The sequence below is a fragment of the Excalfactoria chinensis genome, chromosome 10, assembly GCF_039878825.1.
Source record: "Excalfactoria chinensis isolate bCotChi1 chromosome 10, bCotChi1.hap2, whole genome shotgun sequence".
In the NCBI taxonomy this organism is placed as follows: Eukaryota; Metazoa; Chordata; class Aves; order Galliformes; family Phasianidae; genus Excalfactoria; species Excalfactoria chinensis.
Window position 1 is genome coordinate 2,060,173 of NC_092834.1, and position 25,156 is coordinate 2,085,328.

The following is a 25,156-nucleotide window of genomic DNA, read 5'->3' on the forward strand; positions in this document are numbered from 1 at the left end:
CTGCCTAGAAGAGCAGCAAAAGAATTCTGTTGGCCTTTCAGCATGTTCCTTGTCAGTCACACTGTGATTTTAATAGATGAAGATTTTTTTTAATGTTACGAATGAAAGAGCAATTTATGTCTTTTCTGAATATACGTGTCAGGTGTCTTTAACCTGAGCATCAGAAGGAGCCTCAGTCTGTGGTAAACAATCATTATATTTTATAGACGAGATATAAAATGGCTGAAGAAATCAGCCACGATGAAACAACAGAAGTGTTTCCACATCCAGGTGTCCAGTCCTGCTGTAGCTGGGCTAATGGAATTCTTGCTAGTAAATTTCTTGGTCAGAGCATACACAACTCTACATTCACATACAAAGCACTTCTTTGACTTTACCTCAGGAACGCGCCATGGAGCAAATCTGCTGGCTATCTTTAAGAAACAGTGCTTCCTAAAAGAAAAAGTTGTTTTCAGGAGAGGATTCTGCCACAACTTCACTGGAAGCTGTCTTCCTCTATTTTGTGTCCTTACTTTTGTATGAGTTATGGCCTAGAGTCGCTTTTATTCTCTGCTCCTTGTCAAAATCTGAATCTGAGTATTGGTGTTCCCATCCAGAGGTTCTCTCAATGTTGGGTATAAATGGACTTATTTAGGCACAAGGGGTAAGACTGTCAAAACTATGCAAGACAGCAATACTATTTAAATACCAAAAACAAAAAAGAAAAAAGAGGAATAAAAGAGCTTTGAGGTTTGGTTCCCCACTTGTTTACTCTGATAGAAAACAAGAATTTATCTTGTCTATACACCAGTGGTACACACACGTATTAATATAGAGAAATGGATGGAGGCAGCAGCATGTAAGTAACAAATGCAAAATAAAATGATACCAATATCCTCTTTCTTATCAGAAATGCTGTATGCAGTATGCAGCACAAGAATATTTTGGGACCCTTTACTGGATACATGTGAAAAAACAACACTGTTTATCCAGTAGATGCAGTTCCAAGACAGTGTTATTGCAGCCGTGAAGCTGGGAAGGAAGTTCCTATTGCATTGCTTCAAAATAATATTTAATCTCATAATAAAGAGCTTTCTTGCATTGACATTTAAACAGCTTGGTTATTGAGGATAGCTCTATAATCACTGAAGCATATTTAGGCATTAGTATCATTGCTCTCACATAATATACTATAATCTCTGGCAATTAGTCCATGAGGGGAAGTAAAGCCTTGAAATTGCTAATTTATTGCCTCTGAAGCATATTTGTCATTTGTATGCATGCCAGATGACTTGAGTTGCAATAGTTCTTTCAGCTGCTAGGGAACACAGGCTGTAAAGAAGAGTTGACAGGAACCTTTCCTTCCTGCCCCAGAATGGCCGTGCTGCGCTGCAATGCTTGTCGCGTGGGCAGGGAAAGGCGTCAGCACTGCTGCCCGGTGCAGGGAAGGTGGGAAAGGTGCTGTGGGGTCAGCACACACTCCAGGCTTGAAGTGCTTTATCTCTGTGACATGCTCAAGACTGGGCTTTGCCTTCAAGTCTATAAGCCTGCCTCTTGCTGAGGCAGTGGGGAGCTCTGCCTGTGGGTAGAATTTTGCCCTTGAATTCAGCTAGCCTGCAAGCAAATGCAGTGTCTGTTCTTGAATGCAGGATGTCTCTTTTGGCAGCACCGACAATAGAGTGATGCTAATGCAGAACTGGGCAGAGCTAATTATTCAGAAAAGCCCCAGATGAATCCCTCTTGCTTTTTAAAGCATGATGCTTGGCCGATGCAGCTACAGGGTCAAAAATCTTGACATATGTTTGGAAAGCATAAAGTGAGATCAGCATCTTACATTTCATAGAAACACAGGAGCTTCTATAGCAGAGCAGGGTGATGTGTTTTTTAGTAAGGGAGAAGGAAGAGGGCATAATGGAATGTAGGATGCAATTGCAAAATAGAATTGCAAAGGCATGGGGATTGGACCCATAGGACTTTGGGGATACTGGATGGCTAGAAAACAAAGTGACCAAGAAATTACAGTCTCCTCCTGACAAAGCACTCCTCCAGCCCACTTGTCTTGCACAGATGGCTTGTCTTTTAACAGTGCCCTGCCTCCGTTGTGTCAGGGCAGCTGGGCTGGGTTTCAGAATGAATCATCTGCGATCACAGCCAAAACAGGGACATTTTGTTGGGATGCAGAACAAGCCATGAAAAACACAAAGCATCTGGTCACCTTTATTAAATGTAATAAGTGGAAAAGCAGCCATCCCATAGGTTGAAATGTACGTGTGCAGAGCATCTAATTTTTTGGAAGCTAAGCAGATTCAAGTTTTAAAATGAAAAGGTACATTGTAGCTCAGAAAAGAATACATTATTTATTAGCTTTGACATTTCCAAAAATTCAAATGCCAAAGCTAAATATTGGTGAGCTTGCAGTTTTGGATAGAATCTCAAAACCTTTTATGTCTTCTTTTTTTTTTCTTGATGAATATATTGGGTCAGACTCACTATCCAAACTTGTATAAAACATAACAATGAGACTAAGATAACAAGAGCAAAGGAGATGCAACAAAATCTTTCCCAAAATCTTAGAGCACACCTGGAACTACTCCTCAGATGCTCTGACAGAACAGTCCACACTGTTGCAAAGGCTGTACTTACTGCATTTCACTTGTACTGTGAGGTTAAAGGGTTTTGTCTCTTTAGTTAAGATGATTGCAGAGAATCATCATGCTGAGAGTACCAATAGGGCCTATAGGGCACTTCCCTGAAACTCGTAGGTTTTAAACATTTGAGGATTTCCTCTTAGTACTCATGTGATGAATTGCCAGTAATGCTTTTCTTAAAAGTGGTTTTGAAAAGCCATTCTGCTGCCATCTCAAAAAGGAATCTGATAAAACACACACAGGGACGACTCAAAGATTACCCTTAAAAAGCAGACAGGGAAATTCTGGACAGGTGGAAATTGGATCCTCTCTCCTACACACAAACAGTCACTCCTTGCAATAAATTCCTGGGATGCAATTATGGGGGCGGTTAGAGGGGTTATGCCAACTTGCACCTCCCCCTCCATCCACATTCTGATCTCAGATGCTCTTTTACAAGTCCGCTGAATTCTGTTGTACTATAAGAATGCAAAAGAAATCAGGATTTGGCCTGTCCTCTCTTCTTTTGTTTTTTGGTCCATTGAATTTTATTCCCGTAATTCAATAAACGTGTTGAAGAAGGCCAGAAAATATGAATTAAGTATGACAGGAGACCACAGGAATCCTGACCTTCGGTCTCACAGCCAACCCCCTGCACATACCTATCAGCTTTCTAGCTACTGAAATCATTATAGATGCTATTGAAATACATCTAGGTTCACCTTTCTCCATTGCACAGCTAATTGCAACTTTGTTGGAAACGGGAGCTATCGAGAGACCTCTTTCTATGATTTGCCTTTGTTTCTTTATGGATGCTTTGTTTTCTTCCTTTGAAAAATGTGTTCAGCTTCAAATGCTTTCGTTCTGTCATGGCAGGGAGATACGTAGTTAAAACATTTCTCAACCCAGGACACTAAGAAAACTTTAACACTTATCTGTGGAATGTGTGGTCAGCTTTACTTTGACGGGCACTTAGGTCTATATTTCACACCTGGATGACAGAACTGGTATTACTTTAAAGAGTTCATCTATTTATGCTGCTAGTTTTTGAAGACCTGTCTGCTTTTATTGAACCCTGCGTGCTGGCAAGCAAAGCTACTAGCACTTCATCACCGAAATGAAAGAATTCATTCTGACATTTTTCTATTCCTTGACTATATTGGTAGATCCCATGAAAGCTGATTCCTGTATCTCACAGTGCAGGAAGGGATGGAAAATACAGGAAAGAGAAACACTTACCAGATTTTTCATCTTTTGGAATGTCACTTGGATTCCTTAAAACTTCCCAAGATGAATCCCAATTCTGTACATCTCTTGTCATTTGCATCTTTTGTTGACATTGCATCAAAATTGCCTTTCAAATATATCCTTATGTAAGTGCTTATGTATATATATCCTCGCTGAGCTCAGTGAGAATCTGTACACTCAAAGACTGAAACACAGGCTTAATTTGTGTCTATAAATACAAATTTTGCCTATGTGCCAGAGTTCCTCAGCGTAATACTTTCTCTACCACAGGAGTACAAATTACTTCCAACATGCACGCCTGCATATTGGACTGAGGATCAGCCTCTGTAACTTAACCATGAACAATTGCTCAAATACTCAGTAAAAATAGGTGTATATTGCATTGCTATAAATCCATTCAAGTGCATGGCAAATGTATGTCAAACTTCCTAAGGGATAATCCCTCAGACAGTACAAGTACGTGCAGTCTCAGACCAGTCTAATTCTGCCCCATGCCTAACCAGTGAGTAAACTGACCAATTTGCCTTTCCATAGACATGAAGATTATAATTTTGTTTTCACCTATGGAGGTCACAGGGAACTTAAAGGTACAGACTGTTGAGTATTCCAGCCATAACCAGCTTCCTTCTGGGACATCTCTTGTTCCTTGAAGAATGCACACAGGAGAGAAGAATCAGTCTGTCCTCTATTAAAAAATACGTAACCTGCTCTCTGGTCCTACACCTTTAAAATTCTCTCTGTTGCCTAAAAGAATAATAATAATGAAAAAGAATAAATAGAATGGAGCACCTTATCTTATCTTCAGTTGAATTTTTCCCTGAAGGACCAAAGTCTCAGGTAGGTCTGAAGGAATTTAAAGAATCAATGGCTGTGGGTGTTTTCTAAACACTGAAGGTGATAAAAACAACTTTATCAGAATATTCCCTCTCTTCTACATATTTGCTTTCATCTTTATTTTAAATGTATCATCCTTCACCACTTCAGAAGGAAGCAGGAAAAATGAACGAGGCTTCTTTCTCTTGTAAGTCACCAGTTCAATAATAAAGTTATATTATGAATTTCACTAAATTCTTCATATAAAGAAGTGAACCTAAGGTTGCAGATAGTGAATCTGTTTGGGGGGCTTTAACTCATTTAAATGATCTGTTTCCCTTTGAGATAATTCCAAATGTACTTCAGTGGAAGCTCATTGCTGAGCGACAGGGCACCTCATCAAAAAGGTTTAAAAAGAAAAAGACGAGGGGAAAAAATCTTCAATAGAGCCCGTGTCCTTTTATCCTTGATTTACCGAGCATATCAGTTACCCCCCTTTGTTAAGAGCTCTTTTCATTTATAGGTATAAAATAAATTCAGCCATTTTATCAAGATGTTCTTGTTACCAATCACCAGTATAAATTTTACTTGCTGTACGAGGGGAAAAGGTTTTCTGGCACAGCAGTTGGCCAATTAGCTGGAGTATCACAGGCAACAAAAATAGTTTGCCCAGTCTCATTTCATGAATTACCTGTTCACACCGGGAAGATGCATTTTCTTCTCACTGGTTTCCTATTTTATTCAGAATCCAATGTTTCACAGCCATTGAGAATGGCTAGTTGTAGTGGCAGTGGATGTGGGAAAAGGCATCCATACTGTGCAGGTGGGTTTGAGCGTGGGTTGTAATTTGGAGTGAGATAATTAGTAGTTAATAATGAAAATGACACAAGTTTTCCTATATGAAGCAGAACTAAAAAAGAAAGCCTTGGTTTCCACAGATTGATGTGCTTAGTCCTCTGGCTTTTCTTCTCCTGCTACAGTAACCTGTCTCTGTCCCCTATGACACATCAGCTAACAAAGGCTGCTCAGGTGAGCTTATGGACACCAAATTAAGACAATCCCCTCCCTGCATAATGAAGTTAAAGATAACGTGCATCATATTCCCTAAGAAGGAATGGAATTTGCCTGAGCAAAGACTGAATATTAAGGCAGGGTATAACATCAAATTCTGGTATAACATCTCCAAAAATGGAGGATGGAACTGTGCCCTGGAAATCCATGTTGAGTCGAGTTAAAATGGTATTTATTGAGGTGCTTGAAATGTGGCTAAAGACAAAAACGCTGTTAAAAAACCCCTATACTGACTATGGCTGAGTGCTCGGAATCCTTCTTGGTTCTGGTCTTTTTGGAATATATTCTCCTTGCAATGTGCATCTGCTTGGTGGCCTTTCTAGAAGAAGAAAAGTCTGAAAACTCATCTGATAATTTTTGAAGCTTACAGAAAACTTCACAAGTGGCTGTGGAACAAGTAGCAGATCTAAAGCAGGCAGCAAAAAACATTTATGCTCCATTCAGCCTAATGAAGGGTGAGCTGGATTTTTTTTTTCTTGAAACGAAAGACCTCTCACTATTTATCTAGTTGTAGGGAAGGTGTTTCTCTATCAGCTGTGCTGCAGCTGGAAGCTCTGTGTTTATTAGCATACATCAAAACATCACGTGCCCCGTGTTTTGGTTCATTCCTCACATGAATATAGATGGTCAGGAATCACTTGCACCTACCTGAAATTTGTGTACCCCTTTTTGTTGATGACGTCTGAATTGTCCCACCTGTTTCTGTATGCATACAGCAGTATGTATTTCTGTCCATAAAATAGCTGTACTTTTATTTTTGTAGACCACGGGGAATAAAAGCAGGCTATAGAGTTTTGCATCCCTAGGGTACGAGGTCTGATCCAGGCCAGGTCAGTACAGATTGAAAATTATCTTCTCTTGGCTGTGCAGCGGCCTGCATGAAATGACTTTGGTCTCAATCCAGCTCCCTGTGGATAAGTATGTACATCACAAACCCCATTTCTATCAGCAGTGACTGGCAAATTTGCTGGCAGCCTGAGCCGTTTTACCATTTACCTTCACAAACCATTGCTTCAGGTCAGGCTCGGTGGCATGACTGCGTGATCCATTTCAAAATCCCCCGTAGGACTTTTTGTAGGGGACAAAGTGCGGGTACTTTGAGATTTCACAATGGCACCCTTCATAAGCACCGTATTCAACCCAGATTGTACTGCGTCTCTGTGAAATGGCAGGTGCCTTTCTGGAAAGTCTTCAGTCCGCCGCTGAGATGACCCTGCTGCATGTAGGCTGGGAAACAATGAGCAGCACCACAATGTGCTGGAACTGGTTGTGGGCTAAACCCACTATTTCAATAGCGGCTGACAAATGGATTCTTCTGGCTCTGCTGTACAAGAAGATATCCTACATTCAGAACCCAACAGGGAAGGTCATTATGGGGAGACCTCCTGTGTATTCCCATGCTTTCAGAGTAAGCCGCTCCCCTATTGATTCTTATATCAATGAACCAGGTGCTTGCTGTCTATTAGGCTTGCTGGTGTTCTCCCCCCGGAGCTCCTATTGACCAATTAGACATTTCTTCTGGAGCAGTGGCAGCCACAGCGTTTAGAAGCCTGCATTTTGCTAAACCCTAACAGCAGCCATGTGAGCAGCTGGCTGCATGAGCCATAGGGAGGGGTCTTCTTGCACTTCAGGGCATTTGTTGTATGCTGAACCATTGTACTGGTGTATTTAGCGAGGTCACTGGAGGCACAAGGCACAGTGGGTCTCCCTCAGTTGTGGAAACTGCATCCCTTTCTTTGAAATCAGTGGATTCTTTTGAGATCTTTTTACGAACTGCTTCCATTTCGTTTTGCTTACTCTCTCTTTTCAGTGTGTAAGCTCCAGAAATTGTCTGTGAATTCTCCTTTGTCAGCCCAAGTTTACCTGAACACCTCTGCTAGTTCCAATAGGATTGTCCTAGATATACAAGAGTGGAATTTGTCTCAGTGACTGCCTCTGCTAATGAGAACTGATTCAGTTACACACAGTGTGTATAATTTGATAAGAACTGTAAACAAGTCCCAGGTCTCTTCCACTTTCTTCTTATATTTACTTTTACTTCTGAGCCCTGCTGCAGTTTTATTTACCTGAATAATTCCAAAGTTTTCATAAGTGGGTCCAAAGGAAGCAGCTTCGTGTAGAAACCCAGAATGTCTCTCTCTTTGTTATTAGCTGACATATTTCCTGTATTTTATCCTTAATTGGCAATGTGGCTGTGTCAAATTGCATTTCTGTTTCTGCAGCCTCATTCATTGTCACTGGAGCTCAGTACCCTGTTCAGACTGAGTCATTTGATCTGAATTTTGCAGAGAAATAAACTGCTTGCCAATAGAGGTGTCTCCTTCCATCTATTAAGCTTATAAATGTATATCGCCTTATCCACGCTATTTGTGGATCTATGCATAGAAATGCTGGTAGCTGATTCTCTTGGTAGTTCAAATTGCAAACGAACTTTATTAAAGCCACCTAAGTATAGGATTTAAGTCACTGGTTTGCTTTGCATTTTATTTTCTGTCTAACTACACTGCGGAAGGATGAGTGAAGTTTTATCCTTTAAGATCAGACATGTATAAGTGGAAAATCCGGGTGTGCTTTTTATGCCAAAGAGCAACTGAACTTCTGACAGATATCAGCCTCTTGCTTTTGGTTTTTGGTTTTAGGAAATGTGTGAAAATATGAGGAGGACATCTGTTCATCTGCTTCTCTGTGACTGCCAGGTTATTTACCAGCTTTTCAAAAGCTATATCACAAACCTAATTAGCTTAAAGTTGACAAGGAGTGTTATTCATTTCATGCCATAAAGCATCTTTTCCACCTATGTAGATGGTTTCCTTTTTTTCGCTTTGGTCCTTCCACATGTGGATGATGCAACTTAGAGCCCATGTCAGCTGCAGGTGTCAACATCATCAGCCTGTGTTCACCACCCACAGCACTGCTTCTGTCACTTCAGTGCCCTTAGCCAGAGAGCTGAGGATAGCTGCTGCATACGGCATATTTACCTCCTCCTGGATTCGGTCCATCCAGTCTGTGTGGACAGGAGCTCGGGCATGCACTGATGTGCTGAACTTTGGCAGCTTCTGCTGCAGAAAGATGCAGGTCTCAGCCAGTGACCACACTGAATGGTGCAGGCAGCGTGCGTGGGAGGGGAGTTTACATGTAAGACTGTGCTTGGACATTGCTGTTGCAGTACAGCTATAGAAGAATTTGAAAAGAAAGTTTGCAAATAGTGCTGAATTGTTGGGATAGCCAGACTCTAATGGCAAATTTGCAGGATAGATTGGTGCTACTGAACGACTGGGTAAGGGGAAAGTTGGTGTTCAGAACCACGAAGTAGTAGACAAGGGGGAAGAAATTCTAAGTAAATTCACAAAAAGTGAAAATCTGATTTAATTGCTGCCACTCAGGGAAAAAGATCAGGTAACCACAGTGCATCGTTTTCTGGATAACTCAAATCAGTGCTCATCACCAGTCAACAAACCAACCAACACGGAGCACCAGACAGAATAGGTCTGAATGAACAAAACAGGAGAGAAAAAGCATTATTTGTGCTATTGTATAAATCCATAATATATCTAAATCTGAAATTACTGCATGCAGCTTGTCTGATTGCTGCTTATAGAGGATGTAATGGAAGTAGCAAATGGTGACAAAGATCGTCTTTTATATGGAATAGCATCTATACAAAGAGTGACTCGATAAACTAGAACTGGGCTCAGAAAACAGATGGCTGAGGCCAGATGTGATAGAGATCTATGGAACTGTGGATGGTGCGTAGAACACGAGCAAGGAATGATTATTTACTATTTCTAATAACACGGGAACAAGGGGCAACCAATTAAATGATTGCACAGCAGGTTTGAAGACAAAGATAGTGCTTTTCACAGAATGTGTAATTAAATTGTGAAATGGCTCCCATAAAATGAGAATAAGAGAGTGGGATGATTTTGCTTAGAAAAGGGGTCACCAAGGGTAGATATGTGAGAGGTCCCTTACATCACAGGGAGAAGGAAGAAGGAATGCCTGTTTGCCATTTATCATGATATAAGAAGCTTCCCAATTAAAACCAGGCAGTGGTTTGAAGCAAACAAATAAACATAATTTTTCTCCTTTGTATTTATAATTAAACTGTGGATCTTCTTGCCAGAGGATGTCATATAAGCTGAAAGTATAAATGGTAACTTTTATTCCCTGTTTTTGCTAATGTCCTTTCTGCAGAGCTGTTCAGACTTGTCAGCCACAGCCAAACTGACTATTGCAAAAAATGTCAGGAGGCCACAGTCATTCGACAGGGCAGATCTTGGACAATGCCACTCAGACAGAGCAGGAACCATCTCTGATTTCCAGACAAGGGTACTCCCATAGAACAACTGGCACAGAATGAGCCAGCTCCGAACTGCACTGAAGTGCCTCTCCATATTTTGAAATGGCTTCGCTGCCCACTCTGCAGTCAGATCAGCCTCCAGACTGATCTATTCTGCCCACATCTGGGAGAGAAAATGATGGAACTGCACGTGTCAGAATCTTGTCAGATGGTTGGCCTTAACTGGTGACACGAGGGGATCTGAGCTGCCTTGTTGTGGCTCCTTTGCTGAACAGGAGCAAGTGAGCTGTTTTCTCCTCTAGCAGGGTCTGTCCTGAGCAGGTAGAGAGACAGAAAATGAAACAGAGCAGTTTCCTTTTTCTTGCTCCCACATAATTTGTAACTATGCAGCCAAATATGGTGAAGAATGGCTGTAGCTCAGAGTGGTTCTGGCACGGGCAGTGGCAGCATCAGGTCAGGGTTGTCCCTTTACCATAGTGGTGACTCCAAGTTTCTCTGTCTGAAAAAGCAGAAGAAAACTGAGCTTTTTTTCTGTCTTTAGCTGTAGTATTGAAGGGCTGGCTCTGTCCCACAGCTTGGACACAAGTAGTTTGTGGAGTACGCCATAAAGAGCACATCTAGTATATGTTTCTCAGGCATTCTCATATTTTCCATCAACTTGAAATAATGCACATTATCCCCGGGTCATTTTACCTTTTGGGATATTTAATGGTATGCCCATGTTTTTTGGACAATTTTAGAATGGCAGCTGATTAAAGTTGATTACGGTAGCAGCAATGAGCCCTGCAGATGTTTGATTCCATATATCTTCCCCAGAGCTAAGTTTAAAATATCCTGCCTCACCTGAGTAAATCCAAAATGGACCTATTCCAGATTTAAATTGCTTTAACTACCACAGGACCTGGTTATCCAGCTGGCCCCATAATGTATAGTAGTAATCCTCCCAATACAGACATGATTGACCTGCCTTGATAATATATCTTCCCATTAACTCAATCTAAACCCATGTATTATAGATGCTTTCATTTCTCCCTGAAATACCTGTTCCATAAACAATCTCCCCAGCTCCTCTTGAACAGAATTAGGAGTTGTTTTAGCACTTTGCCCTCACACAGCCAGCTGCTGGGGCTGCCCGAGCTCTGTGCACCCATCTGATTTAGCCTCCACTGTGTTTTTTGTCCTCTGCGTGGCTCTATTGCTTGTACTCCATTACAGACTGCCTGGGGGAGGCTGTCCTCTCAGGTATATCACCATCTCACCAAGCGAAATGTCCCAAGGAAATGATGTAGGAGTTGTTTCACCCAGTCCAAATCCAATCTTCTATTTTTGGAGAGGTCCCTCATGGATAAATGTGTTTTGTGATATTTTATTAGGTGAGAAGTGCTGACTGTATTAAAAAATCTTGTTCAGAGGTTGATGATCATCTTTTTTACTCTCCACACTACTTTCCTTGTGAATACATTTAATTATATGAGGCTGCATTCATTGCCTCGCTGCCACTGAAGTGCTCTGCAGTTAAGGTCTAAGTACTGAGCCAGGCAGATATTCAAGTGCTGTAAAGTTAGTCTCGATTTCTTTTTGCCAGCAAGTGTTACACTGATTTACAGAGTGGGGGTCTTCCTGCTCTCTTTATTGAAGTCTCTTTCTTATTTTAATGCCCGTATTTAGATGGCTCGAACAGCAGGAATGGATAATTTTAATTGCAGATAACTGGCTGATATTGGGTGTATTTATAGTGCGAACTAGAAAACTGTTCCCTTGTGCTGAGGGGGATTACGGTGCTCATTGACAGAAATCCAGCTCAGGCTTGCTGTTTAGTATGGAAAAATCCATTTTTTTAAATGAAAGTTTTATTTGCATTTGTTTTTACTTCATTTCGTGGAACCAAAAAAAAAAATAAACAACAAAACAAAACAAAAAAAAACCCCAAACCCTCATGAAAGTGGGATTTGCTGCCTTTGTTCTTACAGAGTACTGCTGTGTCATAGCGGTTTCACTGTGCAGGGCATGGTTCCTTTTGCATATACAAGCATGGGGAGCTGAGATGCTGGAGGAGGTGGGCGGTGGGGTTCTGTGCTCCCTCCCCCTCAAAAGATGAGACCCACCCAGTACACACAGCCTGGTTGTTTTTCCACGTGGGTTTACTGCAAGTAGATCATGCAGGGAAAGGCCCTCTTATGCCTGGAAGGTTGCGATGGGGATGGATCAGCATGTAGCAGCCTGTGGTAGAATCGAGCCCATGGCACACACTCTTGGGTTTGCAAAATAGGAATCCGCCAAATTCAGCCGTATTTTGTACAAAGAAAAGTTGGGAAGTAACAAATCACAGCTGCCTTTGAGGTAATCTGTGCTCCCCTCACAGCCCGAGCTGCGTAACAAAGGCTTTGGCCACATCCAGTGACATGAAGTTGGCACCTTGGATTCAGACCTGCTGGATTTGTGCATTGTGCATGTCAGCTCTGTGTGTTTTTTAGCAAGATTGAAAATGCATTTTATTTTATTTCTCTTTTTAATACTGTCGAGTAAAACATTCATAATACTTTTAGTTACTAATCTATGTAGCCAGCATTTCTCGTGTGCGTGTTTTGCTGGATACGTCTGATCAAACACCAAATTTAAGAGTTATTACCAGCATGACTAATTCTGAACTTGGCATTTACTGTGAGATTTACTGCGTTCATTACCATATTAGCACAAATTCCGAGGTGAAATAAAATGCTGACATCCATTTGTAGAAATGTTTGTAAATCACTGGAAGATTTTAGGAAGAAAAGCTGTAAGTTCTTCCCGCAGCCAAAGGTGGCTCTGCTTTGCCTTCCTGACATGTCCCAAGTTTTATGGTACCCACAGAGGGCTGGGATGCCACCATCGTGCAGACTGGAAAAGTTTTGCTGTTGACTATTGGAAATATTTAATGCTTTAATTTAGGATTGCAGCATTGAGGACTGCAGAGGGTCTTTGGATGAGTCATGAGCTTGTGACTTAAAATGTCACTTTTTGAACACAAGAAAAGCTCCTTCCCTTTCTACTTTACTCTGTCTTCTTCCATAAATGAGGAGAAGGGAAAAGGAGACTGAATAAGGTCATCGGTGGTTTCATTGTGCCATTTTAGATGTGTATCAGATTCTAGTGCCGCTACATCATATAATGTTACGAAATGGGCAAAGGAACATTTGTCAGTTCTCAGTAACGCTGATTACCTGCAAACTGAAAGCCTGGCTTGTACAGGGCACAAGATCCCTCCCCAAACTTTTTGCTGCATTATATCGTTAGCACCAATAATAGCATCTGCAGGGAGTAATTAGTAACACCCAGAGGGGAAGGGAATTCTGCCAGAGGACATCATTATGTCTGGAAAACTAAAGATGCTCTGTAGTAAGGTCATGAATAAATTGCTTGAGCTGAGGGTAGAGGAGAAGACCAGTAAAGGTACAAAGTTTCCCGCTGCTGCTGATATGCTTATGATGAACACGTTCATTTGCAATGGAACACCATTAGGGAAATTAGTTTGTTCTGCCAGTTTGTGCTGCTGGATACCATATGTTTACCTTGAGGGAATGTTTGTGGAGTTATGTTGGGTTAATGGTAAATGTCACAATTAAATAAGTAAATATACAGAAGTGTATCTGTGACCTGCACCGGTGCACAGACACTGTACCAGCACACCGCTGTGCCACGTTCCGTGTGTACATGCAGATGTGTACTTTCATGTACTGAGTCCATACCGATCAGCTTATCAGGACACACAGACATCAGGTACAAACAGCACCTGCATCGTTTTCCTCTCTGATCTGTTTGCGGGTGCACACATACCGCTGTGCCCCTTGCCCTTTCCATTCCACCACTGCGAGCTGCAAGCACAGAGCTCGCCCTGCCGCAGGTGTCAGTGCTAATTCACCTGGCACAGAGCAAGGCGAGTGGGAGAGCAGGTCAGATACCACATTAAACACCTCGGATCAGGTGGGGTCCCTTTCCAGTTTACCAGAAGTTCCAGTGTTGCCCTTTGCTGTTGCCAGCCCCCACTAATAATCAGCGCAGGTGCTGAGGGCTGGCAGCACCTCTGCAGATTAAACTTTAAGAACACTCAGCCCAACCTGTCGCAGAGGTCTTTATCATGCAAACTTGACGCCAAGTTCAATAGCAGTCCTGTTAGTCTTCTGCATTGCAGAGGCCTTGAAAAATTGATTTTCTGTTTTGCCTCTGACTTCAGTGGAACCAGCTTTTAGCCCTGCAAGGCAAATTTATTCCTGTAGATTGCAGCTACTTCTGAAATTCTTAATTTAATGTCCTTAAAGAGTCAAACTTTGCGAGGGACCAAGCATGGCTGCAGGCTTTACTGGGTGCTGTAGACCACTGCTGGATTATTAACTCCTCTTACAGTCTGAAATTCCATCCTTTTCCTTTTATAATGCATTTCAAGGGTTTAAAGGCCTGATCCAAAATGTACAGGAGTACATACAAGTCTTATTACTGAGGAACAGAAAAGAATTTCAAAGATAATTGGCCATTGTTTGCAACAGGAGTGTGTGTCTAACAGAAACAGACAATCTGATCCTTACCAGTAATGTTGTTAGGGCAACATTAATCCAGTGGAAACACTTTCTGAAGTGGCCAGGGCTTGTTAACACAGCCAGCACCTAAGGCAGCAGTGTGTCTTTAAGCTCCACTAATATTGTCCAATAATAATTTCTGAGGAAGAAAATCTTCACCTCTGCCTGAGCAGAAACAAGACATGTTATTGACTGCCATCCGGAAAGATGTATGCTCTGGCCCTCATGAGTCTATTAATATTTGATGCTGATGGATGTGAGCTGGCAGCCTGTGTTATTAATGGAGTTTGGTTCCTTGGACCTAACCCTCAATGCATAGGGGAGAATTAACAATAACAAGAATTGTGTGCCCAAACCTCTCCTGATACCAGAAAAGTCTGTCATTTAGTTTCGGCATCAATGTGTTAATATTGCTGAAGTACTTAAAGCTATGAAAGGTCACAGAAGCGGCATTAGTTACATTATTGGCGCCGTTCATTTTGATTTAATGCTGACTTTTTAGGGTTCCTGGGACCACAGATCCCCACCTGCATCTTTGCCAGGTTAGGGTACTCCCATCAGATATGGATTTCCAACAAGAAAAGGCTCACTCCTAATAACTTCTGAGCAATTGTGTGGAGGTAGGGGATACCCTGTCTTTGGTTGGGCTGAGATGCTATGCAGTGGGTTTGGATGCAAACGGGGCAGGAGCATGCTGCTGTATACAAGAAGGGGGGCATTTCCTAGAAATGGCCCTAATCCAGCACCCAGTAAAGGGGAATTTTTCTTCAAATTGAGTCTTATTTGGCCACCAAAATCAGGAGATAATATATTGTGTATATATATATATGTATATATATTGTGTGTGTGTGTGTGTATATATATATCGAGGATATATTTTGATAAACTGGACATGATAAGGGAAAATGCTGAAGGAAATGAAGCACTTTTGAAAGTCTGTGATGTCCATATGGATCATTCTGCCTTGGAAAATAGAGATGTGAAATATCAAGTTATTTATAGCTGGATTTCTTAATATAGCTTTAACATTTTCAGGGGTATATGTTTGATTGAATTAGCTTCTCCTTGCTATCATGGATACCACATCCAGACATTCTACTGCTCTCATTAACCTCCCAATCTTAGTAGAAAAAAAAAAGAATAATCAACTTAAGAAGCACAGCTGTTGATTAATTTTACTAAATAGGATAGAAATATAAAGTACCATATTGCAAGATTGAAGATTCAGTGCACAACGTTTAAAATCACTTTAATGGAATATATAACTCATTAACAGCTGGATAGACAGATACTGCAGCATTATTCACTTGGGCAGGTGGTGAGAGAGAGGTGGAATTTACATATCTTTAACGGTACCTGAATGCATTTAATTTCATAGGTCATTCTCCCAAATCAAGTTCAAAATGTTAATAGCAGGGTGTGCATTTATAATTAATAAAATCTTAGAGCCAGTGCTATAGTTCAAGTGCATTTTCCTCTTATGTAATTAAGAAGTTAAGTATGTTTGGCAGTTGTCACTCAGACAGTTCTGAAGGGTCTCACATGTCGAACCCAGAGACAGCAATCTCATTAAGCCAGTTATATTGTCTGTGAAGGTTTGTTTGCAAGCTAAGGGCATATAAGGTGGACAGCCAGAATGACCAACCTCAGATAGTCCATAAAGTACAGTGTATTAAAGCAAGTGCCAAAACTCAAAGGTGTTTTGAGTTGGGAAGGAACATCCCGACACTTACCTTGTATATGGAACCATTTCTTCTGCATGGATGAATTATCTCACCTGTGTCTGAGTGTCCTCTGTGCGGAGTAAACATAGAGAAACAGGGGAATCTGCCGTGCCCATGGCCAGGGTGTACCTGCCTGCACCACATTAGGACAGCCGCGGCCACAGAAGCCACTGGCCAGCTGGAAGCCCTGATTCTGTGCCTCCCGTGGCCCAGATCTGCTCCCTCAGTCAGTCTGGCTCCCAAGGGAATGTGTTCACTCCGCATCACTCAGAGCTGTTCTCCTTTTCAAAGACATTTTCCTTTACTCCTAGATGGCTAGTTCAAATCCAGGTAAGGTCAGTTGTCATAGAAATTACAGCAGTGCCAGCAGTCCTATGCTGTACATGAAATGAGTTGGGAGTTCCATTCGCACAAGATACAGCTTTCTAAGTGGCACTAATTGGCTGTCTAATTGTCACACATAGGAGAAAGGCTTAGGATTGATTAGGCGTGGAGGCTGAATGCCCCTCTGCCATCCCGCTCGCGCTGGGTTCCTGTAGCTCATTCTGTAGGCATGCTGGCAGGGTAATGAGGGGCAGCGTGCTTCAGATTTTCTGGCTGTCAAGACGGCACCTTTTACAGCCAGTCCTTTCCAGGGGAACTTGTTTTACTCCACCAAGGTCAAAGACAGCATCTTTTACAAACGCTGCTTTCACTCAAAAATCAGGGGCTGGGAGGATTTACTTCTGAGCAGTCCATATTTTAACCATTTCATTTACTTCCCCCTAAACTGAAGTTTTCAGTATAAAATAGGAAGAGTCCTACTGGTGCCATGCACAGCTGCTGCAACAGACACATGGGTTCGTGGTGCTCAGAAATGTGCTCCTATTTCCTGTTACCGTCTCAGTGTCGGATGCTGTGATGTACGGGCTCCTGGAGATACTTGCCATGGCATAGGGAAGCTGACATTTTGTGCATTTATCTCCAGACAAATGGATGCTCCTATCACACAGCAAAGCCTCTCACCTGCAGAAATACATTTTGACCAATATTTTTTCCCTTGAGCTATGATATAGGTCACACTCTGCAGTGTAGTTACTATTTAACTTTGGAGCAGGGTAGCTCTCTCTGACATAGGACTAAATTATTACAGTTTAACTCACTGGAGAAATAAATGTAGGAGCTCATTTGTGCTGTGAAAGTCAAGACTACAAACTGAAGAAAATGGAGTAAAAATACCTTATATACGCTGACATTCGTTGGCCGGACGATGGGACTCAGTATGGAGGACTGAGGGGGTCATCTCACATTTTAACTCCCTTGTTCCATCAAATGAATGACATTGGTAAAGAAATGTACCTCTGCTTCCGGCCACAGGAGGCAATCCGTACATACAGTGTGCCATCATTCACTGTTCATGTTTTCTATATTTCTGTAACATGTAAGTTTTTATCCTCCTTTTCCTCCTTTGCCTCACACCTAAAGCAGAAATGGGAGAGAGACTGATTTGATGTTTTGCTCTGCATGCCTCCTCTCTCTCTCATGTGCATCACTCCGTGTTCAGCATTCTTCCCAGTGTCATCAGCTCATGCAAATTAGCTGAAAACAAACGCAGGTACCAGCTATGCACCACAAAGGTCTCATCCATGTGCCATGTAAGTTTTCCTCTCTGCCAGGCAGTGGAAGATGAGCACGCAGGAGATCCTTTAGCTTTTAAACAACCATGTTCTTGGAATATATTTTCCAGGAAATGCAGAGCAATCTTTGCACGGTTTCAGACTGTATATTTTGTGATTAGTGTTTCATAAGTGATGTTTTGCTTAATGATCCAACATCTGTTCTAGGAGGTTTGTTTTTGTAACTTACACACCTCCTGCTGAATGAATGCCAGAAACTTGTCCCTTTCCTCCAAGTCAATCAAAGCACTAATTGCATCATAATCACGGGAAGCAGCAGTGGCTGCTGAAAGTGCTGAAGATTCAGCAATCAACTCATAACACTCTGCTCAGTGTTTCGAAAGAGAAAGCCTCCCTGTGCGGAGATGGGAATTTCCTGAATTCAGATCTCTTTAGCTGACTCTGTTTCTTTTCTGGCTTGCAGGGAGATGACTGCACCATTACCTGCATGGCAGGAACCTATGGCACCAATTGCTCATCAGTTTGTAATTGCAAAAATGATGGTGCGTGTTCCCCCGTGGATGGTCTGTGCATTTGCAAAGAAGGTAAACAAAATTCACATTTAACAGTCGCCTACAATTTGGCATCAGTGCTTCTCCCCTTCTAAAGTGGCACAGCTGTGCAGTCAGTAACTCCACTATTTATTTGTGCCTGTTGGTAATTCAGAGCTCTGCCCCAGGAGCAAAACTCAACAAGGGCCTGACTGTATGTTTTGTCTCGGCCCTGAACAAGAGCCAGGCTTAACTGTGGTGCTTCAGGAGCAGACCCCCGAATGAAGTGCGCCTGCAAGGACACAGCTCCTTTCTAAAGGAAATGTGAAGCAAACACCAAACAGGGCTTTGGGGTGGCTTCTTCACCCACTTCTTCTGCAAGAATCACCAATTTTTGTACCATGCATACATCCATAATTCCTATGTGTGCTTGGTAGTGACTTGGGAGATCTTGCACGCTCCATAAGGTGATATCTCTGATGTTCCATGTGCGGTGGTGCCTTCCCCCAGCACACCAACATGAACCGTCCTGTATGGCATGAGTAAGCCCTAAAACAGAAGTGAGGCAAGCAGCAGTAAAATCTGGCATTTCAAACATGAATTAATGAATCACTGTAGAACCCCATTTAATGAGGGTGTATAAACCATGAGTTACTGCTCAACTCCATTACATGCAGCTGCGGCGTAATGAAAGCCATTGTGGGGCTGGTCGTTAAGACTTGAGCCTTAATGGTTAGAAATGATGGCCTTGGTCTTTTTTTCTTTTTTTTTTTTCTTTTTTCTTTTTTTTTTTTTTTGGTGTAATAGCCTCTTTATATTAAAGAGCCTTCCCCAAAAAATACGAGGTGAGAAACAAACAGCATCAAATGGCAAGTGTCTTGCATTCAGCAAGTCTCCAGCAGACGCTGCTGTGTTCTCTTTGCTGCCTGAGCAGTTCCTGAAGAGACATCAGACACAATAACCTGGCAAACAGCCACACAGAGATTCCCACACTGCCCTTCTCCACCTGTGGATGTTGGCAGAGGAGGCTGGGAGGTCATAATCAAAGGGCCAATCCTTGACCCTGTGGTTGGTGTCTTAATTTACACCAAGATCAAGAGGAAACTGGCCCTAGAATCAAAGAGCTACAGTTTGCAAGGTGCCTTTCTGGTCTCTTTGTTCTGTGCTATGCAGGATCTGCATAGATCTGCCTGGAAAACATGCATGCCACACCTTTGCAGGGAGTTTTAAATCTTGTTATGTAAAAAAAAAATAAAACAAAACATTATTTTTTTATGTGAAAACGTGCCGAAATCTTTTTCTCTCCTGACTTTCTTTAGGGTGGCAAGGAGTGGATTGCTCTATTCCATGTTCGAGTGGAAGTTGGGGTTTTAACTGTAACCAGACGTGTTATTGCACAAATGGAGCAGCCTGCAGGCCAGCTGATGGCTTCTGTCTGTGCTCCCCTGGCTGGCAGGGGGACTACTGTGACCAGCCGTGCCCTGTAAGTGTAACCAGAATGGTCTCACGTCCCCTTTTAAACCATAGTCCACGTAGTTCTTCTAATCATACAGGCTCTGTATCTCATTTTGTCTGTGGATATCTGTAGGAAATCATGTATAAATGACAGATTGTGGTTTGAGCAATCGAGTCGATGTATTACCTTCTGCGCTGTATTTTATCAGAGCTATTGCAGCATTATCTGCATTTTCTTGAACATCATTTTTTAGAGCAGTTCCTCATTTGGTTCTATATAGAAGTTTTAGGCACTGAGTTGTTTCTGTTTTCTCTGTATGTTAATTTAAAAAACGCGACTCAGCATTAAGAGGGACATGATAGATGATTTTGCACATTTTACAGCAAAAAAAAAACAACCCACAACCAAAGTGATTACTGAGAGTCTTTTTTTTTTATTTATATTTTTGGAAGGATGGAACATATGGTCTTAATTGCAGTGAACGCTGTGACTGTAACCACGCAGATGGGTGCGATCCCGTCACCGGTTACTGCTGCTGCCTTGCTGGCTGGACAGGTAAAATGAGCAACTCTACAAAACTTGGGGTTACTTCTGTTTGTTTGTTTCTTTGTTTATTGCTAATGCGTCACTTGCAGAGATGAATTTCTGACTGCAAACTCGTAGGTAATAGATTGAGACAAGCTCAGCTGAATTTACCCACATTTAAATCACTCACGATGGTGACAAAAATTGGCATTTATTAAATCTGTATTCAAATTAGTTGAGGATGGCTCCAAACCTGAGGCCAGATGTTAGCCTTCTGTACCAAGAATGCTCGGGAGGAATGCAGATTGTATGGAAATCCTGCAGTGTTTTTCTCCTTGAATGACCTTCTCCACAGAGGTTTTGGTGCCGTAATGAATCCTGTGGCCGTTGTACCCGAGATGCAGGTAGGTGCCGTCTGGATGTTGAGAGTCAGTACAGCTGCTCCATCATACAAACCAGTTTTGTCACAAACTGTTGTCTTTATGCCCTTTTCCCATGCTTCCTGTTGCACAGAATGGTAGAGATGGAGAGGAGATTAATGCTGGTTTGATAAAGAATTCTCTTGATTACACAGAAGCAGAGAGAAATCTTGAGTGAAGTCTGAAAGTCCAGGCTGCAGAGCTCAGTACAAACAGCCCTACACTTGACTCCATCCTGACATGTCTCTTTGCTAGCTTTTGACAGCTAACATAAACAGCAGTGGGGGACAAGTTATTGATCCAACTAATATTTCACACTTAGCTGCCTAAAATACGAGTTAATCTGCCCCCAGCTCTCCGGAGAGTCCCTGGAGGGAAATAAGCTTATATTCTTGCCTATATCTACAGAGCCACCAGCTGCACTGGCAGCCAAAATGCATTGGTATTAACAGCATTCATTTGGAAAATTTAATTGTTTTTCAAACAAAAACAAGTTGGGAGAATGTATGGAGCAAGGCAGGCTCAGGCAGCCAGCATCAGGGCTGCTGTTACTTTACACCTTCAGTTCTGCCTTAGACTAACTCACATCCTACATTTCTGATGGATAGGGCATCACTCACTGTACAGCCCAGCTCTTAGAAGCATGGGGCAAAAGGAATGAAATTAAACTTTTACTTTACAGTGAAAAACATCTTTTTAGAATTAAATAAAATGCAAAAATATGATTTTCTGTTACAGCAGAGTTGCTTTTCAAAGATGATGAGCATGCATCCCTGTAAGGGCTTTGGGCCCACTAGAAAATCCATTCTGTAAGCTCACTACAGCCCACCCCAGCTTGTGTTCTTCACTCATGGGCTCCATTCATCATTCTTTGAGCCTCTTTGCCGTCACATCCATCTGTCAGACTTTAAAACTGTACCGTGCTTTATTTATAACCATCAGAAAAGCAGTTGATAGGTTTTCCTGTAGTCACTGTGGGTCTCGTAGAGGGGAAAAATGGTTTTTAAAAGTACAGAAAATTAATATATATACATATTTGTTTAGTGTAAGGCTTTATTGCACATCTTAATGTAGGTAGCGTTTCAGAGGAAAGTGCAGGAAATACACTTTGCAGACTGAGCTTGTGGCTTCTTCTCAAAGGCATTTGGAATGTACACTGCATGCTTTCACAGCACATGCATATCTGTAATTGTACAGCAAGTGCAGTTACAAATTACTCCAACTAGAGGTAAGAATGATCGCTGTGATGTTGTCCCTCTTTCAGTTTCTATATTGGGTGAGGTGAATGTGCATTAACTCGCTGGCCACTTGCTGCAAATTAAGCACTTTGACCTTCAGCACATCCCTGCAGTCCTGGAGCTCCCTTCCTCAGCATCACGTTTCTGTGGGGAAAATATTACATTAGCATTTGAGACCAGGTTGGAGCTGAGCTGTTGACAGGACCACGTAAGGTATGCACTTAAAGTGCTGATAGACAGACAGAGCCAACATGTGTTTAGTCAATTCTGCATTCAGTGTTTTTTTCCACTTGGCTTAGCACGAGACACAAGGATAAATTCTGCTCGTGCTACTTTGAAAGTATGTAATTTCAGAAACTCTTCAGCTAGATAATTATGTTTTCATATTAAGGAGAGTGGCATTGGTAGAAGATTAATCTAACTTCTAGTTGTTGTGAACTGGCCCATGATGTGTTTTTCAGTATATTTTATAAATATGGTGTGATAAATAATTCAGCCTTAAATTTGTGCTTTCTGAGTTTGGTACTAATTAGGCATGGCCTGAAAAAGATCAGAAAAGTTCAGCACCATGGAACATCTGAAGGTTTTCCTTCCCACTCACACCAGACAGAGAATTCACATGGCTTTCTGATCCTAATAGCCACAAAACTTCATCTGAAACAGCATATTCTGTATGTTCATCCCACATGTGGGACTCCTTGCCTTGATGTCGGTGTTCTGCGTGTAGATCAAGGAGAAGATTGAGCCCATTTTCTTTAAAGTAGTTTCCAAGATGTTACTGGTATAAACCTTGGGAGACTGATAGATGGTTGGAGCACGGAGGAAGGCTGGAAAAAGAAGAAAAAAAGGAATAAGAAGAGTAACGTACAATACAAATTAATAGCAGTCTACCACCCTTGTCTGCTGTTATGAGTGCCACTCATCCAGAGTCCATTATTCGGGCGTTGCAGTCCCACTCTTCTGTGTTTAACAGCCCAGAAAAGCTAGTTATGGGCGCAGAGAATACCTGGCAGAGTGGGAGATGATGAAGAGATTGCCATGTCCCATACAGGAGGTTACAAAGCTGTGCAGATCAGCTCAGTGCCAAACTAAGCGCACTGGCAGCAAGCTGCTTATACGTGCATGTAGATTTGCAATTAAGTTCAGTGGGGAATTCATTGCATGTGCACAGCCGAAGGCAGAAGTTAGACTCTGAGATGGATCTGACCTGAAGCTGGTTGCACCCCGTCGGTATTGCTGAAAGCTCCCAACCAGGCACATAGGCACACTGAGAGCATGAAAGGTATAGCACCTGTACTTACAGCACCAAAACCACACGGGCAGATGCTCTTGTGTGGTGCAAGTGAAGTGAAACTTGTTCAAGCATTGGCCAAATTCAGATCTGCAGCTGCTGGTACAGTGCAGGGCTGACTTTTACTGCCCATTAAGGGAATGTCAGATGCAGATAAAAATAAGGCTGTAGCCTTGCAGTGAGGGAGATCTCCAGCTTTCACATGCTTACCATAGTGAATATAAATACTTCCCTTGAAATCAAAAGAAGATTTGTACGTGTCTGTCACTAGGTTAAAGAGGAGAAGTGTAGCCCCCAGCAGGATCAAGTCTTGACTGATGACAGTGATTGCTTTGTAAAGATTAATAAGGGTCTCTCCATTCCAGATCTGCCGTGCATTTTAGATAGACACTCCTTTTGTGCTTGCGGCTGTGTGTATGTGTGCACACACATACCTTAAAGCTACCAGTCATTTGCAAGAGAGGTGCTATTTTGTGTACATTCAGGTTAAAATGAAGATGCTTGAAAACGGAGTGCTTCAGTGTTAATTGCATTTGGTTAATTAGACATCTCGCACACTGAATCCTCAGAGAGAGTGGAAGTGCAGGAAAGCTGCGTGGTGGAGCATTTCCTGGGAGTCCTTTGGAAGCAAACAGGTAGACCTCACACCCCACAGCTTGGGCTGCCCGGGGCCCATCTACGGCATTGGGCACCACAGGGATGGGGCACCCACAGCTCTGGACAGCAATGCCAGCACCTCACCACCTCTGAGTGAAGATTTGCCCCCTGACATCTAATCTGGTCCTTACCACAGATGGCATTCTGATGGGTTCCTAAACCAGTTCACACCATGTAGCCTTGTGCTGGTTCACACAGTACCACCTCCCACAACTGAATCCATCCGACATTACAGAAGGGGAAGCCTCAGACCTGGCTGATGCTCACAGCAAGCTCATTTTCTCCCTGAAACAGTTGATGTGTTTCAAGTTAATTGTGGCAGCGTGTGTTTTGTTAACCTTTGAGATATTACAGTGGGATTAAGTTGGAAGCGGTCTGCAGGGGGGTATGTTCTGTTCCCATAAATGTTGGGGTCACTTAAAATCCTGTTTATCTCAATTCCTTTAATCTGCAGTGCTGTCTTATCTGAGCCTGGGTTGTGTCTTTCCTGTTTCGTATCGCTGTCTGATTTCTGAGGAGAGCTGTCGTCCTGATGCTATCTCAATTATCCCACTGAACTGCTGAGCTGATGCTTTTCTGATCACCCAATGGCTGAGTTTATTCAGGAGGGGTCAGCATCCCCAGACCACGTAGGGAGATGTGGTGGTGTTATAGATGGGGGACAGAAGGTAAAGGAGTGTGCATCCCATAGTAGATTATAAAGGAACTCCTCATCGATTTTCCTTAATTGATCTGGATGGTATGAACATTAAATGTGGTGGCAGAGGAAGAACCATCTTGTTATCATGTTGGTTTTTTCCCCTGCAGGCTTCGTTCTTGTCTCCTAAGAGCAGCTGCAACATACACAAAAGAGGAATATATATTTCGCTGTCCTTTACATCTTCAATAACCTCCATACTTTGCCAACAACATAAGCCCTAATTGTCTGTTATCGTGTCCAGGAGCACTGTACAGTGGCTGTGGTAGGCTCAGGTTGTAGGGATTTGCACCTGCGATTGTGTGAGGGGGCTTATGGGGTCAGGAACGTCAGCTGGTCACAGATAAGGGGAGCTCTGAGGAATGAGCCTCTGCATTTGCAGGCTGCGAGTGACATCTACGCTGTCACTCAAACA

The 25,156-nt window shown here is 42.3% G+C and overlaps 1 protein-coding gene across 5 annotated transcripts in view; it reads left to right on the forward strand.

Annotated features, from left to right (window-relative positions):
* MEGF11 (multiple EGF like domains 11) overlaps positions 1-25,156 on the forward strand; it is a 243,397-nt gene that overhangs the window by 174,966 nt on the left and 43,275 nt on the right. For all 5 annotated transcript variants that reach the window (XR_011904850.1, XM_072345518.1, XM_072345519.1 and 2 more), the window contains exons 12-14: positions 18,392-18,512; positions 19,778-19,941; positions 20,367-20,469. Coding sequence is in view for 4 of the 5 variants with exons in the window: in XM_072345518.1 (XP_072201619.1) it covers positions 18,392-18,512; positions 19,778-19,941; positions 20,367-20,469 (388 nt within the window). In the remaining variant the exon portion in view is untranslated. The remainder of the gene's footprint in view (positions 1-18,391; positions 18,513-19,777; positions 19,942-20,366; positions 20,470-25,156) is intronic.